Source organism: Rhipicephalus microplus, unplaced genomic scaffold, assembly GCF_043290135.1.
Source record: "Rhipicephalus microplus isolate Deutch F79 unplaced genomic scaffold, USDA_Rmic scaffold_24, whole genome shotgun sequence".
In the NCBI taxonomy this organism is placed as follows: Eukaryota; Metazoa; Arthropoda; class Arachnida; order Ixodida; family Ixodidae; genus Rhipicephalus; species Rhipicephalus microplus.
This window is the reverse complement of record NW_027464597.1, coordinates 9929360-9949288: the sequence shown is the minus strand read 5'-3', so window position 1 is coordinate 9949288 and position 19929 is coordinate 9929360. Positions and strand designations below refer to the sequence as shown.

The window sequence follows — 19929 nt, the reverse complement described above, 5'->3', positions numbered from 1 at the left end:
CAGTATGCTTATATGGATATTCAACCACTTCGAATACTCAAGCACATATTACACTATATGAATTTGCTTAGATTCGAATTTGAATTGTTGGAAATTTCGAAGTATTTGAAATGAATAGATGTGGCACCCTCGGTTTGAACTCAGGTTTTTTCGTAGTACTGCACCCCTCCACTGCAGTGAAACCACATGTAAAGGTGGTTTAACAATTATTTATTATTTCAAATAGCTTGAATTCTCAAATAATTCAAATTCACGTCGAGGCACATTTGAATGCTATAATAGTCAGTCGAATATTCTAAGTGCTCAAACATTTGCACATGCCTAGCTTCAATGCTATTTTTCTGCAGCCCCTACTTGAGACCTCTCTCGTGTCTCATGCGTGCTAAACTTACCTTTCTAGTAGTTGGCCTATTCTCCTCAGTGGCGCCCTCCTTACTATTATTGCTGTTGCTGCTGCAATTGCTCTCCGCCAGGGAAGCGATTAAAATCCGCAAGTCAGCCACACTGGTCACCACAGTCTCGAAATCAGGCGGCACTTTCTCTTCCTTTTCTTCCTCCGCCTCGACTTTTGGTGTTGATTCCTCCTTGGGTGTCTGTTCCCCATTCGTGGCCGCTGGGTCCGCCTCCACTGTTTCCTCCGTGGATGCTAGTTTTCCCTCCTCAGACGCCGCCGTCGCTTCCGTGGGTTCTCGCTTCCCCTCAACGAGCTCTGGCTCTGCGGGTTTCGTATCCACGTCCGTATCGGCAACCGCCTTCTTCTCTTCCTCTTCACACTCCTCTTTGACGGCCGCTGCTTTTGCCTGCAACGAGGAACGCAACAACTGGTGAGTGGGCCCAATCCCAGTCATGAATCTGAAGGTGGCCCTCGAAATGGCGACATGAATGCATTACCAGGCGTAAAAGATCAGCTGTAACACCTGCACTACCCAAAAACTTTCGCCGCTCCCGCTTTTTATCTCCAGTTCTTTAAGATAACCAACAGTGGTTCTTTTACCTCCTCCCACTTCTCTGCATACCCGAAAAGTGACATTTTCCCTCGCTCCTTTTCGTTTAGTGTTGTGACCTTTTTTTCATTTTTTTTTTTTTTTTGAGGACAGAGACTACACATACCCTTCCGGGCACATAAGCTCAGTTCCCTTTTTCTATTGATGAGTGGTGCAAAGATGGTAGAGGGAGCTAATCATTCGCAAAGGAAGGAAAGAAAATAGGAGGAAAAGAAAGACAGGGAGGTTAACCAGCCTGTAGGCAGCCGGTTTGCTACCCTACGCATGGGAGGGGGATGGGGGAGATGAGATAGAGAGCAGAAACAGAAGAGAGATAAACACAGCACATTCGGCAGCACACGCACGCACACTCAGTCATAGCTGTTACAGAAAGCAGTTTGCTACTACCTTGAAAAAGATGAAACCCTCCAGTGAAACATTGGCTCTAATGACATTCTGTGTTTGACGACACATCATCCCCATAGAGCGATAACGCATTTAAAAATCACACTAGCTTTGCGCTACGCGCAAGTGCACACGCGTGCTTCGCATGGCAATCGGTTGACAGCTTTCTGCCCAACTCAGCACAGTTCCCTCAGCCAAGATATAGAGGCGCCTCATTTCACTAACAACTGCTAGGGTTTAGCATTGTGAAACCGCCATATGATGTTATGAGAAACGTCGTAGTGGAGGGATCCTGAAATTTCCACCATCAGGGGTCCTTTAACGTGCACCTAATTCTAAGCACACAAGCCTTGAGCCTTTTTGCCTCCATCAAAAATGCAATCTCCACCGTTGGGACTGTTGTGAATCTATGCAACGACTCTGTAGTAAAAAAAAATGCCCAAAATAAACTGATACGTCACCATTCTTGTGCTTATTAGGCTTGTGCAAATAGTGAATTTTAGGTTCAAAGCAACTTTAAAGATAATAGTGATTTTGGCCAAAGAGTTTCGATGCGAACTTGAATAGTGTATATATCACTTTACAAAAAAAGGACATGCTTTTCTCGACCAAACTAACCTGCACACTATTTTTTCAAAACTGAATCAAGGCCCGTGCAAATGCCATTTTTTTGCATCAAAGGAAACGGAAACAACTTTCAACAGTAGCTGGATTTCACTTTTGGTAGAATGCAAGTGATACTCTGAAATATGTTACGTTCTAAAATTTGTTATACTTAGAGCAAGGTCAATATAACGAGCTTTTAACTGAAAAAAGTGAATCGATGAGAGGGTAATATCTTCATTTAACCATGAAGTGTGGCTTTGCGACAGTGCATATTTCTCCCAAATATATGTTTTTACGGTTCAGCACTACTTCACGGCAGTGCAACCACTTTTACAGAAAGTTACATGCAAACTAATATACACTTAGATGGCTGCTTTCATGGCTTAGCACCCTTCACTGCAGTGAAACCACCTTTAAAAGTGTTACAAGTGGAATAATATGCACCTATTTGTTTCTGTCAAATAATTAGAAATATAAAATAATTTAAATTCTATTCGTAGCGAATTTGAAAACTGTATTATTCGTTGAATATTCAAAGCATTCCAATATCCACACAAGCCTTCTAACGACACGTACACTGCTCATGTCGAAAGCCAAGGTGCTCACCTTTTTGTGCCTAGAGGACCTCCTGGAACTACCCCTTTGTGGACGGCCTTTCTTCTTCAACTGAAACGAGCCACACGGCACAGATTAAACAATACGCACATGCAGTGTGAGCCTATGAGTAGTCACTTCGCAGCAAAAAGCTCAACAGGAAGCTCGTATATGGTAATACGCGGACACACATGCTGAGGTCATTGCTACATAAAACGGTACAGAAGAGAAACATCAGGGCACAGGTCATTTAGAGTTTGTGTTTCCTGTAATGATTAAAGATAATCTTACTTTCATACCAATGCCCAAATGACTCCAGATAAGAAAAACAGATTAGTCTTCTGTAAAACATCTTTACTTTGAAGCAGCACCGTCACATTTAAGTAGACACCACGTAATTTGACCTATCGCAAGTCTGATGCAGTTATGTGGCAAAGTACACCACCGTGACATGAAAGGTGGCGCAGATCTGAGCTTCGTTATTCTTAAATCGGTGGAGCGGCATTATTGTACGACTACAGTGCCCAACGAAACCTCGCTGTTTCGAATTGCATGGCTGGTTCCAGAAAAAATTGTACGCATTAGAATCGGAGAAACACTACAGCAGATTTGAACTCCAAAACCCACCCATGACCATATATACACTTAAACACATCTCGCACAAGCGGACTGCCTTTTAGAAAACTGTCGCATCATGTTGCCTCTCATATCCATGCATCCTGAACAAGATAACGTGAGAACTTAGTACACTAGGTGCAAATAATATGAAATTAGAAGTACACTAGGCACGGATCAAGACAGCGCACACATCACTATCCTCTCTCTTGGTTCACCTCACCTTTGCAATTGTGTAACACACAAGATTGAAAGTGGTGCCCACCCATGCAACCAGCCCCTACAACCTCTGCCTCACATCACATGCTGGTGGTTGACGAGAGAAGCAGTGCTTCGTTTTTTCGATCATCAAGATGATGCATTGCCAAGATGGTCTGACATGCACTCTCCCGTCTTGATCTTCCACTGTACCACGTGCGTGCACCCTTCCCCCTTCGCTATGGTTCCTTTGAAATTTTGTAATCGTTTGCATAAGCACATCTTCGCAGTTTGCAGCTGCAACTTAAGTTCACGGCCCTTAGATTCAAGCTACGACACTTCTTGGTGACTTTAGATCGTATGCTTGTCAAACGATCTGAAGTCACCATGGGAAGCGTGTGGCATGCTTTCTGTGTAAAAGCTGTACAAATGTTTTCTGTATTTGCTAGCACATTTGCCTGAACGCGCAGCGCAGCACAGACGAGGGACAAAGAATTAGATGACACGAGCACTATGCCTCGTCTGTGCTATGCTGCATGTGCAATCAAGCATGTTCACATATAAACTCACCCAAACCGTTGCATCTTTTAAGTAAAATGTACGAAACAGGTTCCATCGTACAGGTAAGGCAATGAAACATCACTAAAGGCAGGTTCACAAACAACAAACGCCCATGTACACACCTTATGCGACACTTTAGGCGTTGGCTGAGGTGGCGGGCTGGGCTCCCTCTCCGGCGTCGCAGGCGGCTGGGGTAGTAGGACGCGATACACTCTGGGCTCTGCCATGCACGGGAAGTAGATGTAGCGCCGTCCGACACGGTCCTCGCCCAGGAACGCCTCGCGCAGCCGGTCAGCTTCCTGCTCCGCCATGTACTCTTGAACGCGCCGGTGCTGGCCCTGCATTGCCACATGGATCCACTTGTCTACAACGTGCGAGCCACACAGTCGTGCAACAGTTTTCATGTACACTTAAACCTGTATATAATGAACCTGGATATAAAGAAGCAAATTAATCGTTTTTCAATAGATATAATGTTACAAATACACTGAGACCTCATTATAATAACATTGCATCTTAAATGAAAATATGTTCATTATATTAGAAAATTTGTTTAAAGTTATATTCATAACACTACAGCTATTGCATGACTGTTCTTCATTTACTTCGCTACAACAGATATTTCGTTATATTCAGGTTCGTTATATCGAGGTATGAGTGTATACCTTCATAACAAATTTTTGGACCTAACAAACTCCATTTCGGTAATATCCCAGTACATTATAATGAAGTTTGAGTGTACCACTACGAAACGTAAATATTGCCATGTGCGCTGCTTCTATTTTTACGTGACTGGCCCACTGCCACATGCAGGTTGTGCCAGAATGTCTCCGAACAATCCCGATCTTTTTTAGAATGTTGAAATAAGCAGGTGCGCACTACACGAGCAACAGAGCTTATTTTAGAGCTACCGCAAGCACCAGAAACATGGCATTTTCTCACATATAACCTGCATCTGCGTATAACACACACCCCTAACATTAGCACTACAAAATGAAGAAAAACGTGCATATAACTACTGCATGAAACCCACACCCCGACTTTTAAAGCACAATATTTTTGTAATTTTATTTATTTATTTATTCAATACTGCCAGCCACCCTTTGGCAGCCAGGGCAGGAGTGGTACAGTGCAGAGTTTAAACACAAAGTTTACACGCGACCAGTAACACGGTCCGCGGTACACAGGGAAGCAATAATACAGTAAGCTTACAGATTGTCACGACACACAAGCGCACGCAATCAGTAACACAGCCCACGATTCGCAAAGCAGCAGTAATTCTCGTTCAAATAGCTACATGAATATACAATAAAACCGGCAATGCTAGTCCAATGCAAGCACACACAAAGTACACTACGCGCATTGACCAGGAAGCGTGAAAAAAAAAAAACAAAAAAAAAAACATGCAGTGTGCGTTGTGGCATGGTAGCAAGATAACACGTGAAATATGTTAGTTCAATAGGACAGGGGAACAAGACCAGCACTTCCAATCATACACAATTTTGAATAGCCGTTGAAAAAGCATTTTGATTAGTTAAGTTAGTAACGTCGCGTGGCAAAGTGTTCCATTCTGCTATCGTTCTCGGGAAAAAGGATAGACGGTAAGCGTTTGTTCTCGTGAAAGGCATTAGGATTGTTTTGTTGTGCTTGTTCCGGGTGGGGCGTGACATGTTGAATTCAAGATAAGTATTGAAGTCTAGCTTTGAATAACCATTGACTATACTGTGTAATATTTTAAGTCGATGTAATTTATGGCGGGACTCTAGTGTTGGTAGGTCAGAACGCCTGCGCAGTTCTGTCACGGATACACGCCTGCTGTATGCGTTGTGAATAAATCGCAGCGCTTTCTTTTGTACCCGTTCGAGCATTGCTGAATCCGTCTTTGTGTGTGGGTCCCAAACAACGTCTGCATATTCGAGCAAGGGGCGGACCAGCTTAGTGTACGCAACGGTCTTCGTTCTGCTTGTACAGTGCTGGAGTCGGTGTCTTAGAAGCCAAAGTCTGCGCAGTGCTGATGATGTAATATTTTGTATGTGTTTGTTCCAGGTGAGGTTTGATGTCATGGTTACACCCAAATATTTGAACTCGTCAACAACCTCTAATTCAACATTGTTAATTTGATAAGCATATTGAAATGGAAACTTTTTGTGCGGGGTTTTTGTGCGGTTTTTTAGCCTGGGTTACATGCAAAAAAATGTGGTAACGCTGGAAGGTTTGCCACGTGATGCATAAAAACTGACATATTTCAACGACAGATTACAGACAACCAACGTTTGTGCTTGCCGCTATTGCTGCACCTTGAGTGTTACTAGGCACATGTTCACCCACTAAAGCATTTCATCTTTACAGGCTGCTTTTTCCTTTCATCAACCTCACAACCATATGACAACACTACAAAGCAGTGATACCGTATTTACTCGCATAATAGGCGCACTTTTTTTTCAGAAAATCCGGCTCGAAGTTAGGGGTGCGCCAATTATGCGGGGTGAAATTTTCGAAAATTTTTTCAACTCGGTTCTCGAGTTTTAAATCTGCACACTTGTCAAGTAAAAGGCGACTTTATCGTTTACCAATTAATTCAGCATAAAACAAACATACCTACGTACCTTTTAATGAACAAGCGAGAGCCGTCAACTGCACACACGTAAAATTTATTTACACAGAAGTCGTAGCTGTTCCTCATTTGCCTATTCGGAGTCCGAGTCGGAGATCACACATTCATCCTCGGCGAGCGGGGATTCGTTTTCGGTGTCCGAATCATCCGCACCCCACAACATGTCATCCTCACTCGCATCCAGTGCGTTCGAGATACCCGTCTTCTTGAAGCTTTTCCTGACGACTTCGTCGGAGATCGCCTGCCACGCTTCCACGATCCAAGCGCACAGCATTTCCACAGGCGGCCCCTTAACCTTACCACCTGTAGTCAGCTGATGTTGTCCTCCAGCCATCCAGGTGGTGTACAGCCTTCGAACATTGTCCTTGAAAGGTTTATTCAAGGACACGTCCAAAGGCTGCCGTATCGATGTGAGGCCGCCCGGAATCACTGCCAGATCTGTGCGCAGCTCCTTTAGCTCATCTCGTACGCGGTCTACTAGGTGCCCACGAAAACTGTCCAGGACAAGCATGGACGGCAACAACAGACCACTCGGCCGCCGACCCCAGACTGTTTTCACCCAATCCACCATGAGTTCCGCGCTCATCCAGCCTTTTTCCTGGACTCTGACGTAGATGCCTTGAGGAAATTTTGCCTTTGGGAGCGTCTTACGTTTAAAAATAACGTAAGGCGGTAGCTTACGCCCATCCGCTGTCACCGCCAGCATTACGGTGCATCGTTGTTTATCAGCGCCAGACGTTCTGACGATGACGCTCCGTGCACCTTTCTCTTCCACTGTCGTGTTCCACGGCATATCAAAGCAAAGGGAGGTCTGATCAGCGTTGCCGATCTGGGACAAAATGAAGTCTTTCTGCTGTCGGAGCTTTATAACAAAACTGTGGAAGTCCACCACTTTGTCCTCATATGCTGCGGGCAAGCGCTGGCACAAGGTGGTCCGCCTTCGCAGTGCGAGGCCATGGCGCTGCATGAAACGAGTTGTCCATCCGGAGCTGGCTTTGAACTCTTTTGCTTCGATGCCCTGCGCTCGGGCTATTCTGCGCGCCTCAGTCTGCACAATATCCAACGACACAGCACAGCCGTCTTGTCGTAGCTCCCGTATATGCCGGACCAGTTGCTCTTCGACGTTCGGATACCTGCCGGTCTTGGCACCGCGGAAAGCCCGTCGTGTCTTTTTCGTCGCCTTAAGTTTTTCTTCTTGGTCCCTCCAGTACCGAATACTGGTTTCTCCAACGCCGAAATGCCTGCTTGCAGCCCGGTTGCCGTGCTCCAGCGCGTACTGCACTGCCTTCAGTTTAAACCCAGTCGTGTAGCTCGCGTACTTCCCCATGGTGGAACCAAAGTTCAATACACGACCACAACATACGCACACCGCTTGCAAAATGCTGTTTCTTTCTTTTTCTCTGATGGTGGTGATGGCGATCAGCCCCCGGCGTTGTACATGTGACCTCCAAAAAGCGCGGCGATTTGGGGGGTATCAGTAATTGATGGAACAGCCTTTTTTTTTCACTCATGGACGCTTTTTTTTTTTTCAAGTTTTATTTTGACAAACACGTTGGTTAGGTTGTTGCACTTCGAGTTTTTTTTTATTTGCTCGTCGATTTGCCTTCTTTTTTTTCTTCAGGGTACGGGGACCGTGTTCCAACTGTACCGCTGGGGGGTAGAATCGTTTCTGATCACGGCCAAGTTCGGGGTGCGCCTATTATGCGCTGAATTAAAAAAACTCGAATTTTCCGCGACCAAACTAGGGGTGCGCCTATTATGCGAGTGCGCCGATTATGCGAGTAAATACGGTATTTGTTCTATGCACTGCTGTGGCTGTGCACTGTATTGAAAGTTCCACTGTCTAGCTACGAAGAAGTTCCACTGTCTAGCTACGAAGGATTAGTTTGCCTAAACTCTGCAAGTTCCTTATCTTGTAACAGTAAGGGGCGCCCCGCCGCGGTGGTCTAGTGGCTAAGGTACTCGGCTGCTGACCCGCAGGTCGCGGGATCGAATCCCAGCTGTGGCGGCTGCACTTCTGATGGAGGCAGAAATGTTGTAGGCCCGTGTGCTCAGATTTGGGTGCACATTAAAGAACCCCAGGTGGTCAAAATTTCCAGAGCCCTCCACTACGGCGTCTCTCATAAACATTCGGTGGTTTTGGGACGTTAAACCACACATATCTATCAATTGTAACAGTAAGGTAGATTCACACTGCTGCAAGTGCCACAAACTGGAGAACCAAAGTAATTATTCTATGTCTGGCTGCTTGGTTGCTTTTACAAAATTCAAAATACGAACTTGAGTTCTACCTCTTGTAACTAGTGAGAAATTTCGAGCAAGCAGCCCTTTTAATGTTTCGTAAAATTGCAGTAGACTCTCAGTGAACTCAAATCTGGGAAATGAAACTGCTGCTTAAATGGAACAACTGCCTCCAACACCATTGCTTTTATACTTGGATTCTCCACCCCTGTTCATCTCGGTAAACAGAACTCCTGTAAAACTGAACACATTTTCCTGGTCCCTTCAGGTTATGTTTAACGATAGACTATTGTAACAAACACTGGAAGAGTTGGTTGGAAATCATTACGGGATAAATGTATCACCCACAGAACAAAGAAAAAAAGCTTCTTTTGTTTGTCTACTTCTTTTCATTTATGCCCCATGCATGCAGAGATCATTCCGTGATGCACCCCCACAAGTTCACAGCTACTTTCAAATTTCTAGGCTGTCTTGGGAAAGACACTGTACAAAGGCACGACACTATGGTCCCTGTCTTGCGCATCATTGTCTCTTTACTGCGAACTTGCTTGGCCCCGAGTCATTCCCCATGAACAAACGATCGGCCCCACCTCGTGCCCCTCAACACGGCAATGGGAGCAGAGAAACGGTGGGAGCTGACCAGCTTGTGGTCGCACAGGGCCTTGAGCAGCCACACCCTCTGAACCAGGTCCAGCTCGTGGAAGTCCTTGTTCTCCATGGGGTCTGTCTCGCCTGCGCAGTGACGAGGCCACATTTTCAGTCCTCGCACAGAACAGAACAGGTCAGCACCAGTATGTAAAAAAATTAAAGTGCCAGCACTCCAAAAGCATGAGAGGCTGACACAAGAGGTTACATAATATCCTGGAATACAGATGGTGCGCTGAAGGCGAAGCCAGTTGCTGCTACCTTGCCACGGGAATCGGCTAATGGCATATAAATGTCCACATGTACACTCAAACCTCATTAAAACAAAGTTGCATCTTACACAAAAAATAGCTTCATTATACCCGAAAATTTGTTATAACACTAAAGTTATAGCACGACTATTCCTTATTTACTTCATTATAACAGATATTTTTTATATCCAGGTTAAATCAAGATATGAGCGTACAGACGCGTCCACTGTTAAAAGCAACACCTACATGCACAGCATGTACAGCTGATGTCTGATTTCCCGGACCCTCAAAGGATCACGAAAACATCCGGAAAATCGGGCAGTCCGGAAAAACTAATGCAACTGAAAACACGCTTTCTTAATAGGTATTTTTGGCTGACGGAGAGAATCATGGCAGGAGAACAGGATTCTCATTGCGATTCAGCAAATGCATTGTTTAGGAGCTCTGAAAAGAGCTTTTTATATTTAGAAAAAAAAAACTAAAGAAAGAGAAAAAGTCTTATGTGGCCGGCGCTACTGCTTTTGTAAATACTTAGGTGGGGAGGGGGAGAGGGGGGACACAAAAGTAGCTTATTTTTGTTTGTACGGCCTTCCACTCGCCCGCGATGATGTCTGCCTTGACTTCAGCTAACGTCATGCTGTTGCTGTACACCGATGGTGAACCAGATGACAGTGTTAGTGCTCGCGTCAATTCCAAGCTCACTGGCTGTGTAGGCGCGGCCTCTTCTATCTCGGTGTCAGAATCGTCGAAAGTAATTTGAATGATTTCGTCATCGGTCTATTCTGCACACGGCTCGAGGTATTCGTCAGTATTGCCGAAGCCCTCAAAAGTTATCCCGGCTGTAATCGAAACACCGGCAGTGTGCAGATCGTCGAAGGCAATGTCCGCGGGTGGAAGTTCGTTGCACATGCTCTCCACTCCGGGCGAGACGGTCGTCTCGGCATTTGGTAGGAAGCTCGCATGGCAAAAACAGTTTCGTAAGGTCTGTTGCGTAACCGCCTTCCAGAAGTCTGCAAGCATGCCTACGGTAGACCATAGATCAACAGCGTAGCTTTTCCCGCTGTCGGACAGGAGCACAGGCTGCACAGCACCAGCTGGCTGTGGCATAGCTGTGGCCACAGGTTTGACTAAGCTACGGCTAGCAACGGATTGGTGTGCGCTGGATTGCAGCATTTGCGGTTTCGAGGGTACAGCAGCCATGGCACGGTGGGCTCGAGGGTACGAAAACAATCAAAATGGGGGCGTTGATATTGATTTCGAGTCTGCGGTTAGCGACAAGAAGTCCGGAGAATCGGATGGCAAAAGCTATAAACTTCCCGAATATTAAACTCTTTAATACATTGACTCTATGAGGAACTTGACGGGGCCACACATGAGTCCGGGAAATCAAGCATGTCTGGAATTTCGGGCGTCCGAGAAGTCAGACGTCGACTGTATACATTTCTCTATCTTACAGAAGCATAGTGGCTTTGATTTGCATAAGACTACTGGTGGTACAATGTTATGATTCTTGACAGATTAGTGACATGCACAAAGACTGCTTCATTAACCAGTAGCTACTATAGAGGCAGTGATATCGATGGCGTTTATTCGAGTGTTCCTTTTAACAGTGAACCGTATTCTACACTGAACAAAAATTTTCTTTCTGCTTCGATTGTCTCTAACATGGTGAGTGTTACTGGACAAATATTGTGTGACATGTATACTAGCGTCGCTGGTTTTGGAATAAAACTTGAATGTCATGACAGCCTGTCTGGAACATTGTGATACAGGTAGTCAGTCGCTACTACGATGTTTAAGGCCAACATAACATCCTTTTGCTTTCGAATCAGTTCAGTTTATATGAGCAGTGCAAGAGTACTTGAACTATAATTGTTTGCTGGCTAGTTTTGCAAGCTCGCCAGGCTTTGGGTATAGGCAAGCGCTGGCTCTACCACAGCCAGCAGCATTCAGGAGGGGCTACCACTCCAGAAATTACAAAAAAAAACTATTTTAATCGACACGCAGCAGAATCAGAAATCAAGCATTGTGTCGGTCAATAGCAAGACAAGCCAACGACTCACCCATGATGAAGAAAAACTGCTCTTCAAGACCGTGGGCCTCGAAAACCTGCAAAAACAGTTGTAAGTAAACAGCCACTGCTCACCAGCTCGAAGCACAGACATTCCAATTGGTCAAACCTGCGTAGCTTGAACGTATGATTGAACGCAATGGCGACCATTATCACCACCAGCTGTGCTCACACAAGGCCCAGCTTACCGAAAGTTTCAATGCACCAGACACGTAAGAACTGTTTACCCTCTCCGTCCTCACGCTGCCAAGTGTCTTCAATCTCTTTTAACTCAATAATGCTTGGGTTATGGAACTGTTGAACAAAATAAAAATTGTTTTCATTTACCAACTTTAAACGGTAACCTTTAAATGATTCTGCAGTTAAATTATCTAAAATGCAACTTTAATGCATACTTTCATGTATGTCATGAAGTCTCCATATGCCACAAAAACGAAAACCTTGCAAAAAAAAAAAAAGAAACGAAGGTATTTCAGAACTTTGTGACATGTCATGCGCAAGCTCTTGGGTGCATACACGCCCCGCCGCAGTGGTCTAGTGGCTAAGATACCTGGTGAGTACTTGACAGCCAGCAATAAAGGTGGCACGCATTTCATGAACCGCTTACTCGCAGATTTTTGGTCTGTCCTAAATTCATGACACTCGGCAATAAAGGGTTAAGGGCGGAGCACCTCAGGGCGCTAGGCGTAACGCAGGAAAAACTGCATATAGCATAGCCATTTGAGCATGCGCTCTTATCAAAAGAAAGTTTTCTTACTCTTGTTCTTTGAGTGCAGTTGGTGATAGAAACAAGAAGGAACAAAATAAAAATAACACAGAACTGGAAAACAGTAAAAGCAAGAAAAAGAGAGGGAATGAAACTAAAAACTGAAAAGAAGCAAAGAAGGTTGCACAGCTCCGCACCTCCCTCGGGATCGGCATCGCTAGTGAAAGCTGCCTTAATTTTCAAGATCAAAAATAGTGACCGATCAGAACAATCTGCCAATAAATGTTGTTTTTTACGTCAAAGCTCCCTTCTATGACACCGCTCATTCACTTTTCGTCAAGTGCAGCAAACGCAACCTGCAAGCATTTTATGATTGGTTAACTCACGAGTCAAAGTTTCCTCCCGCTGATAATGCAAGATAAGCATTAACTGCTCATACCAGCAAACATTTTCCTGATGCAACAGTTTAATGCCACTAAATAGCACATGTATTTTTACATGAAAAGCTAAAAAAAAAGCCATTGGTCGACGACATTCACCTTGAGAAAATTACGCTGACTCCCCATGTAAGTGCGGTACCAGTTTTGGAGACGACACCTTAGCCGTTCGTTCCACACTCGATACGGCATTGGGTGCTGTAACAGGGTCCTGCAAACAAACATGGGCAACATTTCAGAATCAGCACCAAATGACCTCTTAGTTAGAACCATACAGAGAAAAGAAAGCTCAGTTATGAGCATACATCTTTCGAGAGACTGAATGAAGCAGCAGCAAGTAGGTGACTGTACTACACCAACACTTTTACCCGACTGGGTGAAATATTTGTAACCAGTCGAACCCACACATTATTTTATCCCTTGAGAATCTACAAGCAATTGAATTGCCAAAATTTGCTATCACAGAGATGATGTCCGCACTTCTGCGTAGATTGTAAACACAGTAGCTTGTAAATATACATTGCATAGATCATAAGTTGCGTAGAATGACAATAAATACATCACCTTTATTGTCATGCTTTCCTCTCATTTAGTTTTTAACAATGCAGCTGTTTAAGATCAATACCGTAATTACTCGAATCTAACGCGCACCTTTTTTCCGGTAAAGCGAGTTCATAAATCGCATGCGCGTTAGAATCGAGCACGAACAAAAAAATTACGGTCAATCTATTGCCATCGGCAAATCCAAAATGGCCGCCCCCTACGTGCGTCAGCATGGCGCGTCGGCCATTTCTGCCTATGTGTTTCCCATGTGCGGCACTTCGTACGTGTGCTGAGGATTTCGTCATCTAGTAGTGCATTAGCATCGACGGCGTGGAAGGGCCAACTCCAAAAACTCGAGTGCACCATGATGCCGCTTTTAAAAGAAAAGTCATCGCGTGTGCAGAAACAGACAGAAATCGGGCCACATCGCGGTCGTTCGGAGTTCCCGAAGCGTGCGTGCGGGACCGGCGGAAACAAAAGCAGAAGATTGTCGACAGCAAAGCTTCACGCAAAGGCTTCAGTGGACCACAGCAGGGTCGGTTTCCGCAAATTAATGAGCTGCTCAGCGAGTATGTGCTTGGGCAGCGAGCGGCACAGCGGCCCGTGACGACAGAACTGCTCCAAGTGTGGGCTATGCAATTAGTCTTAGAAAAAGGTCTAATGCGGAGCCAGTTTAAAGCGAGCAGGTGCTGGCTAACTAACTTTATGAAGAGGAAAGGCTTTTCCCTCCGAAGGGGAACATGCATATGCGAAAAAAAGTTTTGCAGAGGAGTACGATGAAAAGCTTCACAGTTTTCAGAGGTTCGTCCTAAACTTGCGGCGCAACAACGGCTACCTGCTTGGGCAAATCGGGAATGCCGATCAGACGCCTCTTTACTTTGACATGCCTGGCCCCACAACCGTCGAGAAGAAGGGGGCGAAGCAAGTTCGCGTGCTGACATCGGTCCACGGTAAAACTACAGTGACGGAAATGCTCTGTTTCACGTCAGATGAGCACAAGCTTCGCCCGTACCTCATATTTAAATGGAAGACGCTCCCGAAAGGAGTCGTTTTTTCGAGTTGTGTGATCGTGCGGGCGAGCGAGAAAAGTGGGTGCGCGTTGCAATCGATGTCTTACGTTTTTGTTTGTTTTTTTCGCGGTGGAAATCGGGTGCGCATTACAATCGAGGGTGCGGTAGAATCGAATAAATATGGTACTAGGCTGTGCAGAAGAACAAGAACTATCATCACCATGATTGACCTTACCTTCTGGAATGTCACTCGGCCAATGCGCTCTCTCTTCATCTTGTTAAGACTCAGCCAATTCAGGTTAACTTAATTAACTTGTTAATTAGAGTAGTGATATCTATATTTAAGACTGAGCTACTTAATAACATACTGGCTAGTCATTCACCTCATGTGCCCACGACGTCACTTTGCCAAGCAATATAGTTCTACATCCCACATAGGAAAGCTTTGCAACGCCTCACCAAGCCTAGCAACAACTTAACTGAGCTTGAAGAAGCCCACAGAAGCTAGGTCAGCCACAAGCTCCACTGTTAGTCTAGCCTAGCAACTAGCGCAAGCTACCTGTATTTTTTATAGTGCCACCTTTGCGAAAGCATGCATTCACTGACTTGGGCCTTTGCTGTGGTGCAACCAGCAGGCAGGTCATGAGCAGAGACAGCAGGGAGCTTTTCTTGGGCATCAGCAACGAGCGCTCCACCTCTGCTATCGTCACGTCCGGAAGCTGCAGGGGCTCCTGGGACAACCGTAGGAACTGGCACAACTGGGGCACCTGCACATGTACCATCGTTCATGGACACAGGCACACTATTATCACCCTTATTTAATCTCAATGCGTCCAGTCTAGTCCCGAAATCCAATGTACAACGCACCCACAGACAATCTTCAATTGTCCACACACAGTGGCCACTCTTCCCTACAATCCAAATATCTGCTCTGGTAGCCTAGTGGTAATGGCGCTTGACTGCTGACCCATAGGCCATATGACCAAATCCCTGCCACGGCGGCTGCATTTCGATAGCTGATATGTGGGGTTTAACGTCCCAAAACCACTATTTGATTACGGGAGACGCCGTAGTGGAGGGCTCCGGAAATTTAGACCACCTGGGGTTCTTTAACGTGCACCCAAATCTGAGCACACGGGCCTACAACATTTCCGCCTCCATCGGAAATGCAGCCGCCGCAGCCGGGATTCGAACCCGCGCCCTGCGGGTCAGCAGCCGAGTACCTTAGCCACTAGACCACCGCGGCGGGGCTGCATTTCGATGGCGGCAAAGTGCTAGAGGGCCGTGTGCTTAACCCGGTAATGCCCACTGTATCGTATTTGGTACATTGAATATAATACCTCAAAAAGCTACTAAAAAGTTACCATAGGTGTCAGGATAAGCAGCTATTGCATATTTGACATGTTATGAAGAAGGCACGGTGGCTTGCATAATATACAATAGTAATCATCATTATACAATAGTAATAATTTCTAATTGATACTAAATTATGCCTCAAACAAAATTGCATTATTATTTTTCTTCAAGTGAACTGTACAAGAAGAGTAAGAACAGTCGGTGTTTTCTCGTAGTTTTTCTGAAGGCATAACTATTCGTGGGCATGACAGGGTTAAATATAGGAGCATATTGAAGGAGCACTGACACGAATTTTCTATATATCCGGGCTGTTGCTCCAAACGAAAATTTCAGGTGCTGAAAACCTTGAAGAGGGTGTTCTAGCGCTTGGGAATGCATTAAATATATTTTTAATACTGCTACCCAGAAAAAGCATTCTCGCTTTTGGTATTTATGGGGCGACTTTCCAGCGATGTGTAACGCAAGTGTGATATCACGGGAAGTCTGTAACTTGCCACATACAGTTGAATCTCGATAATTCGTACTCTTCGAATTAAAAAAAGTTCGAATTAATGAAAGATAAATGAACGGAGGGTTCACCATAGAGTGGCGCATGTGCATTGAGCTAACACACGAGGGGCAAGTTTCAGAAGTCCTAAATTTATTCACAAATCACAGGACATCCGTCATTAATTTAAGTAATCGGTGATGCACATCTACACATGTTTGCCTAGCAACGAGTCAATCAATTTCGCACGCAATTCGTAAAGCCTTTCTACTTCGGTTTCAGCATTCTCCTGGCAAAAGAAGTTACGCGCAGCAATGTCCAGTGCCGACACTCCAAAGACGCAACAAGAACTGCGTCTCCGCTGCTACCCTCTGCGCCGCAGCCAGAGCGTGGCCAGCACATGACCAGAAAGGAGGAGCGTCTCCACGTGGAGAGAAGCAGATCGGCATGTGAGAGAGAACCAACACTCCGCGACAGCTTTTATTTATTTTTTGCTCTCTTTGCACACGGCATTGAAAGGAGAAGGGTCTCTACGTGGCAGGGACAGGAAAGAGGGAAGCGTGGCACCGGCGCATCGCAAATCGGCATTAGAGAGAGAGAGCCAACACTCTGCGACAAATTTTCTTTTTTTCCCCCTCTCTCTCTGTCTCTTGGCACGCAACGTTGAAAGGAGGAGAGTCGTTAGGTGGCAGGGACGGAAAAGGAAGAAGCGTGGCACAAGCGCATCACAGATCGACATTTGAGAGAGAGCAAACATTCCGCTGCAGTCTTATCTTTCCTTTTCTCCTTTTCCTTCTTCACGCGCAGCATTGAGGTGTTGGAAATGCCGTGGCGGGATCGGGCGTGGTGCTGAGAGCATTTTCGGAGTGCGGTAAGTTCAAATTAATTGTCGCAAGTGTTTGCGTGTTCGAATTACAGGGCATTTTCGCCCTTTAGATTACAAATAGCTTTGATGGGACCACAGCGTCGGTTCGAATTAAGCATGCTCGAATTAATGAGATTCGACTGTACAAGCAACAGCTGTCAGTCTGCAGTATGTCACACGTGATGCATGTAAACAATGACAAGTGAACTCTTGTCCAGACTCTGAAAGCATTTCTGCGACTTAGGCTGCATGCCAGACGCAGATTTCGCAAGCCCACTGAACTGCATTGATTGATTTGTGGGGTTTAACGTCCCAAAACCACGATACGATTATGAGAGATACCGTAGTGGAGGGCTCCGGAAATTTTGACCACCTGGGGTTCTTTAACGTGCACCCAAATCTGAGCACACGGCCCACTGAACTGCATTGACTTGTCCTGATAACATCCATTGCAATGGAGCTGGCTTGCACAAGCTGGGTGGCGAAAACTTTAAAACCAAAATAAAACATTATATGCATGTTGCCTGGCTCTGGTGCGTAGAGAGCATTGATAGTGCACGCCAAGAAAATAAAAATGTCCCTCTAAAGGGCCAGTAAACAACCCCAAGGTTTTCCAAAAATTGTTATAAAGAAAAATAAGTGTACTATTGCTTTGTGAACATGCTGCTGCAAGAATTTGGTGAATATGTGCCATATTAATAAGGAAGTTAGTTAAGGAACATTGGTTTCAACTGGTCTCAAATTTTCGCGCGGCCTCACCACTCTTCGCCCTTACAGCGAGGCGCTTTAATATTCGAAAAATGTGATCACCGCAATCTACCCTACGTGGATAGCGCTTGTCCCTGTCTTTCTGTCCGTGTCTAAGTAGTGCGCTCTCATTTTGAAACAGTCATGTATCACTATCTCGCCAACTAACCATATTGACAAACTACCCTACGAATTGCCGAGCTTGTTTGGGGGGTGTAAAAAAATGTCGGAGCCTGTCGACTAGCCCTTCAAGGGTGCCTCAGAATTGTGTGAATGTACTTCTGTAAAGACGAGCCCTCCATTACAACAGCAATAATTATTTGTTCCAAACCTATCTGCTTTTACATTCTTTTTCTGCTGAAGCAATGCTACCTTTAACTCTGCACTGTTGACGCAAAAGACCGATCTTTAGTCAGCAAGCACACAGTCAAGTCTTGATATAATGAACACGGACATAACGAATTATTGGTTGTAACAAAGTAAGCAAGGAATAGTTTTGCCATAAATACAGAGTTACGAATACCCATCTATAACGAATTTTCAAATATAACGAATTATTTTTGTGGCGGATGTGACTGTTATAGCTTTAGTGTACACTCAAACTTCGATGTAATGCGCCCAGATATAACAAAATATCGGTTATGACGAAGTGAATGAGAAAAAGCTTTCAATAGATATCGCGTTAGCGATATGCTTTTATAACCAATTTTTGGATACAACGACCTTATTTTGGTGTAAGATGTACCTTTGTTTTAATGATTTTTGAGTGTGTGACATAATTGGTCACCACTTGCCTCCCAGTGATGGGAAAGTTCGGCCAGTCCCGGGCCGAAGGTGCTGCTCTCCCAATCGATGACGGCCTGCTGGGCCACTTCCTTCTCGACCCGCCTCTCCTCACGCTGCTTGAGGCGCTCCTCTCGCGCCTGTGCCGCCTTCTCCGCTTTCACCAGCTGAAGCAGCGCCGAACTCTCGCCACCCGTGGGCAGCTGACTCGTGAGACGGGCTCGCCGACCCGCTGCAAGATGAGAAGTGTTTTAACTGCATCCAATACAGGCCACGTCTCTGAATGAATGTCTCCAAATAAAAACCTAGCTAAGTGAGTAACCGACATGCATTCGCACCGATGAGGTTTCCAGCCATGATAAGTTTGTCACAAGCTACCTATTGAAACAAACAAAAAAGACAAGGTGCGTACTTTTGTATAAGTGCTCTTCTAACATAAGGCTAGCCAAACCATACTGGAATGCATTCATAAGAGGGTTGTTTGCTTTATTGAAAAGAAAAAAAGAAAAGGAATTAAATGTACACGGAAAGATTACCCTACTTCATCCCCCAATGCAATCGGGACTTGCTAATGCTGGCACTCCTAGCAAAACGAGCTAACCCAAACTCCCCGCATCAAGCACTGTGCAGCCATTTAGCAATGGCGCACAATGAAGGCGGGCCTACGCACACACCGTTACTTAAATCTCACTATACACGTCACAAATTTTCACATACAATAAATGAGTTTCTTGTATGATACTTTGCTGTTCAAAGAAAACAGGACACAGATTCAACATAAACTGGGAAACATGAATAGAATCCAGCAGAAAAAAAAAATTGGTAGTGGCTGCTCCAAGTATTGAATCTCCCAAAAAGTTAGTTTAATGAAACAGCATATAAAGATTCCTGTCAAGTTGAGTTCATCAAAAATAAATAAATAAATCAATAAAATCTCACCTCTCTGAGCCCCAAGATCTCGGTTCTCCAACGTGGTGGCCTCTAGTGTCGTTTTTTCCCGTAGCTCTCTGCAAATGATGGACAGAAAAAGGCATTTAGTCAAGAAGTTTACATTGCTAAATGCAATGTAATGGTTAGCAGCATGGAGGAAAAGAAAAAGAAAGGAGGAAGTGTGACGCCACTTGGGCAGCCTTGGCAAGCCGTGCCGTTTTGAAGCCAGCATTGTCGGCCTAACATGCGACCTTCTGCGCGAAATCCCGTCAGAAACGAGA

At 45.1% G+C, this 19929-nt stretch overlaps 1 protein-coding gene across 1 annotated transcript in view; it reads right to left on the bottom strand.

The window, feature by feature from the left end:
* Positions 1-19929, bottom strand: part of LOC142786450 (uncharacterized) — a 35652-nt gene that overhangs the window by 6286 nt on the left and 9437 nt on the right. The window contains exons 2-10 of the mRNA XM_075884145.1: positions 19658-19725; positions 18730-18950; positions 15087-15247; positions 13030-13138; positions 11777-11822; positions 9458-9549; positions 4085-4300; positions 2601-2660; positions 393-800 (exon numbers count right to left, since the gene is read on the bottom strand). Coding sequence (XP_075740260.1) covers positions 393-800; positions 2601-2660; positions 4085-4300; positions 9458-9549; positions 11777-11822; positions 13030-13138; positions 15087-15247; positions 18730-18950; positions 19658-19725 — 1381 coding nt within the window. The remainder of the gene's footprint in view (positions 1-392; positions 801-2600; positions 2661-4084; positions 4301-9457; positions 9550-11776; positions 11823-13029; positions 13139-15086; positions 15248-18729; positions 18951-19657; positions 19726-19929) is intronic.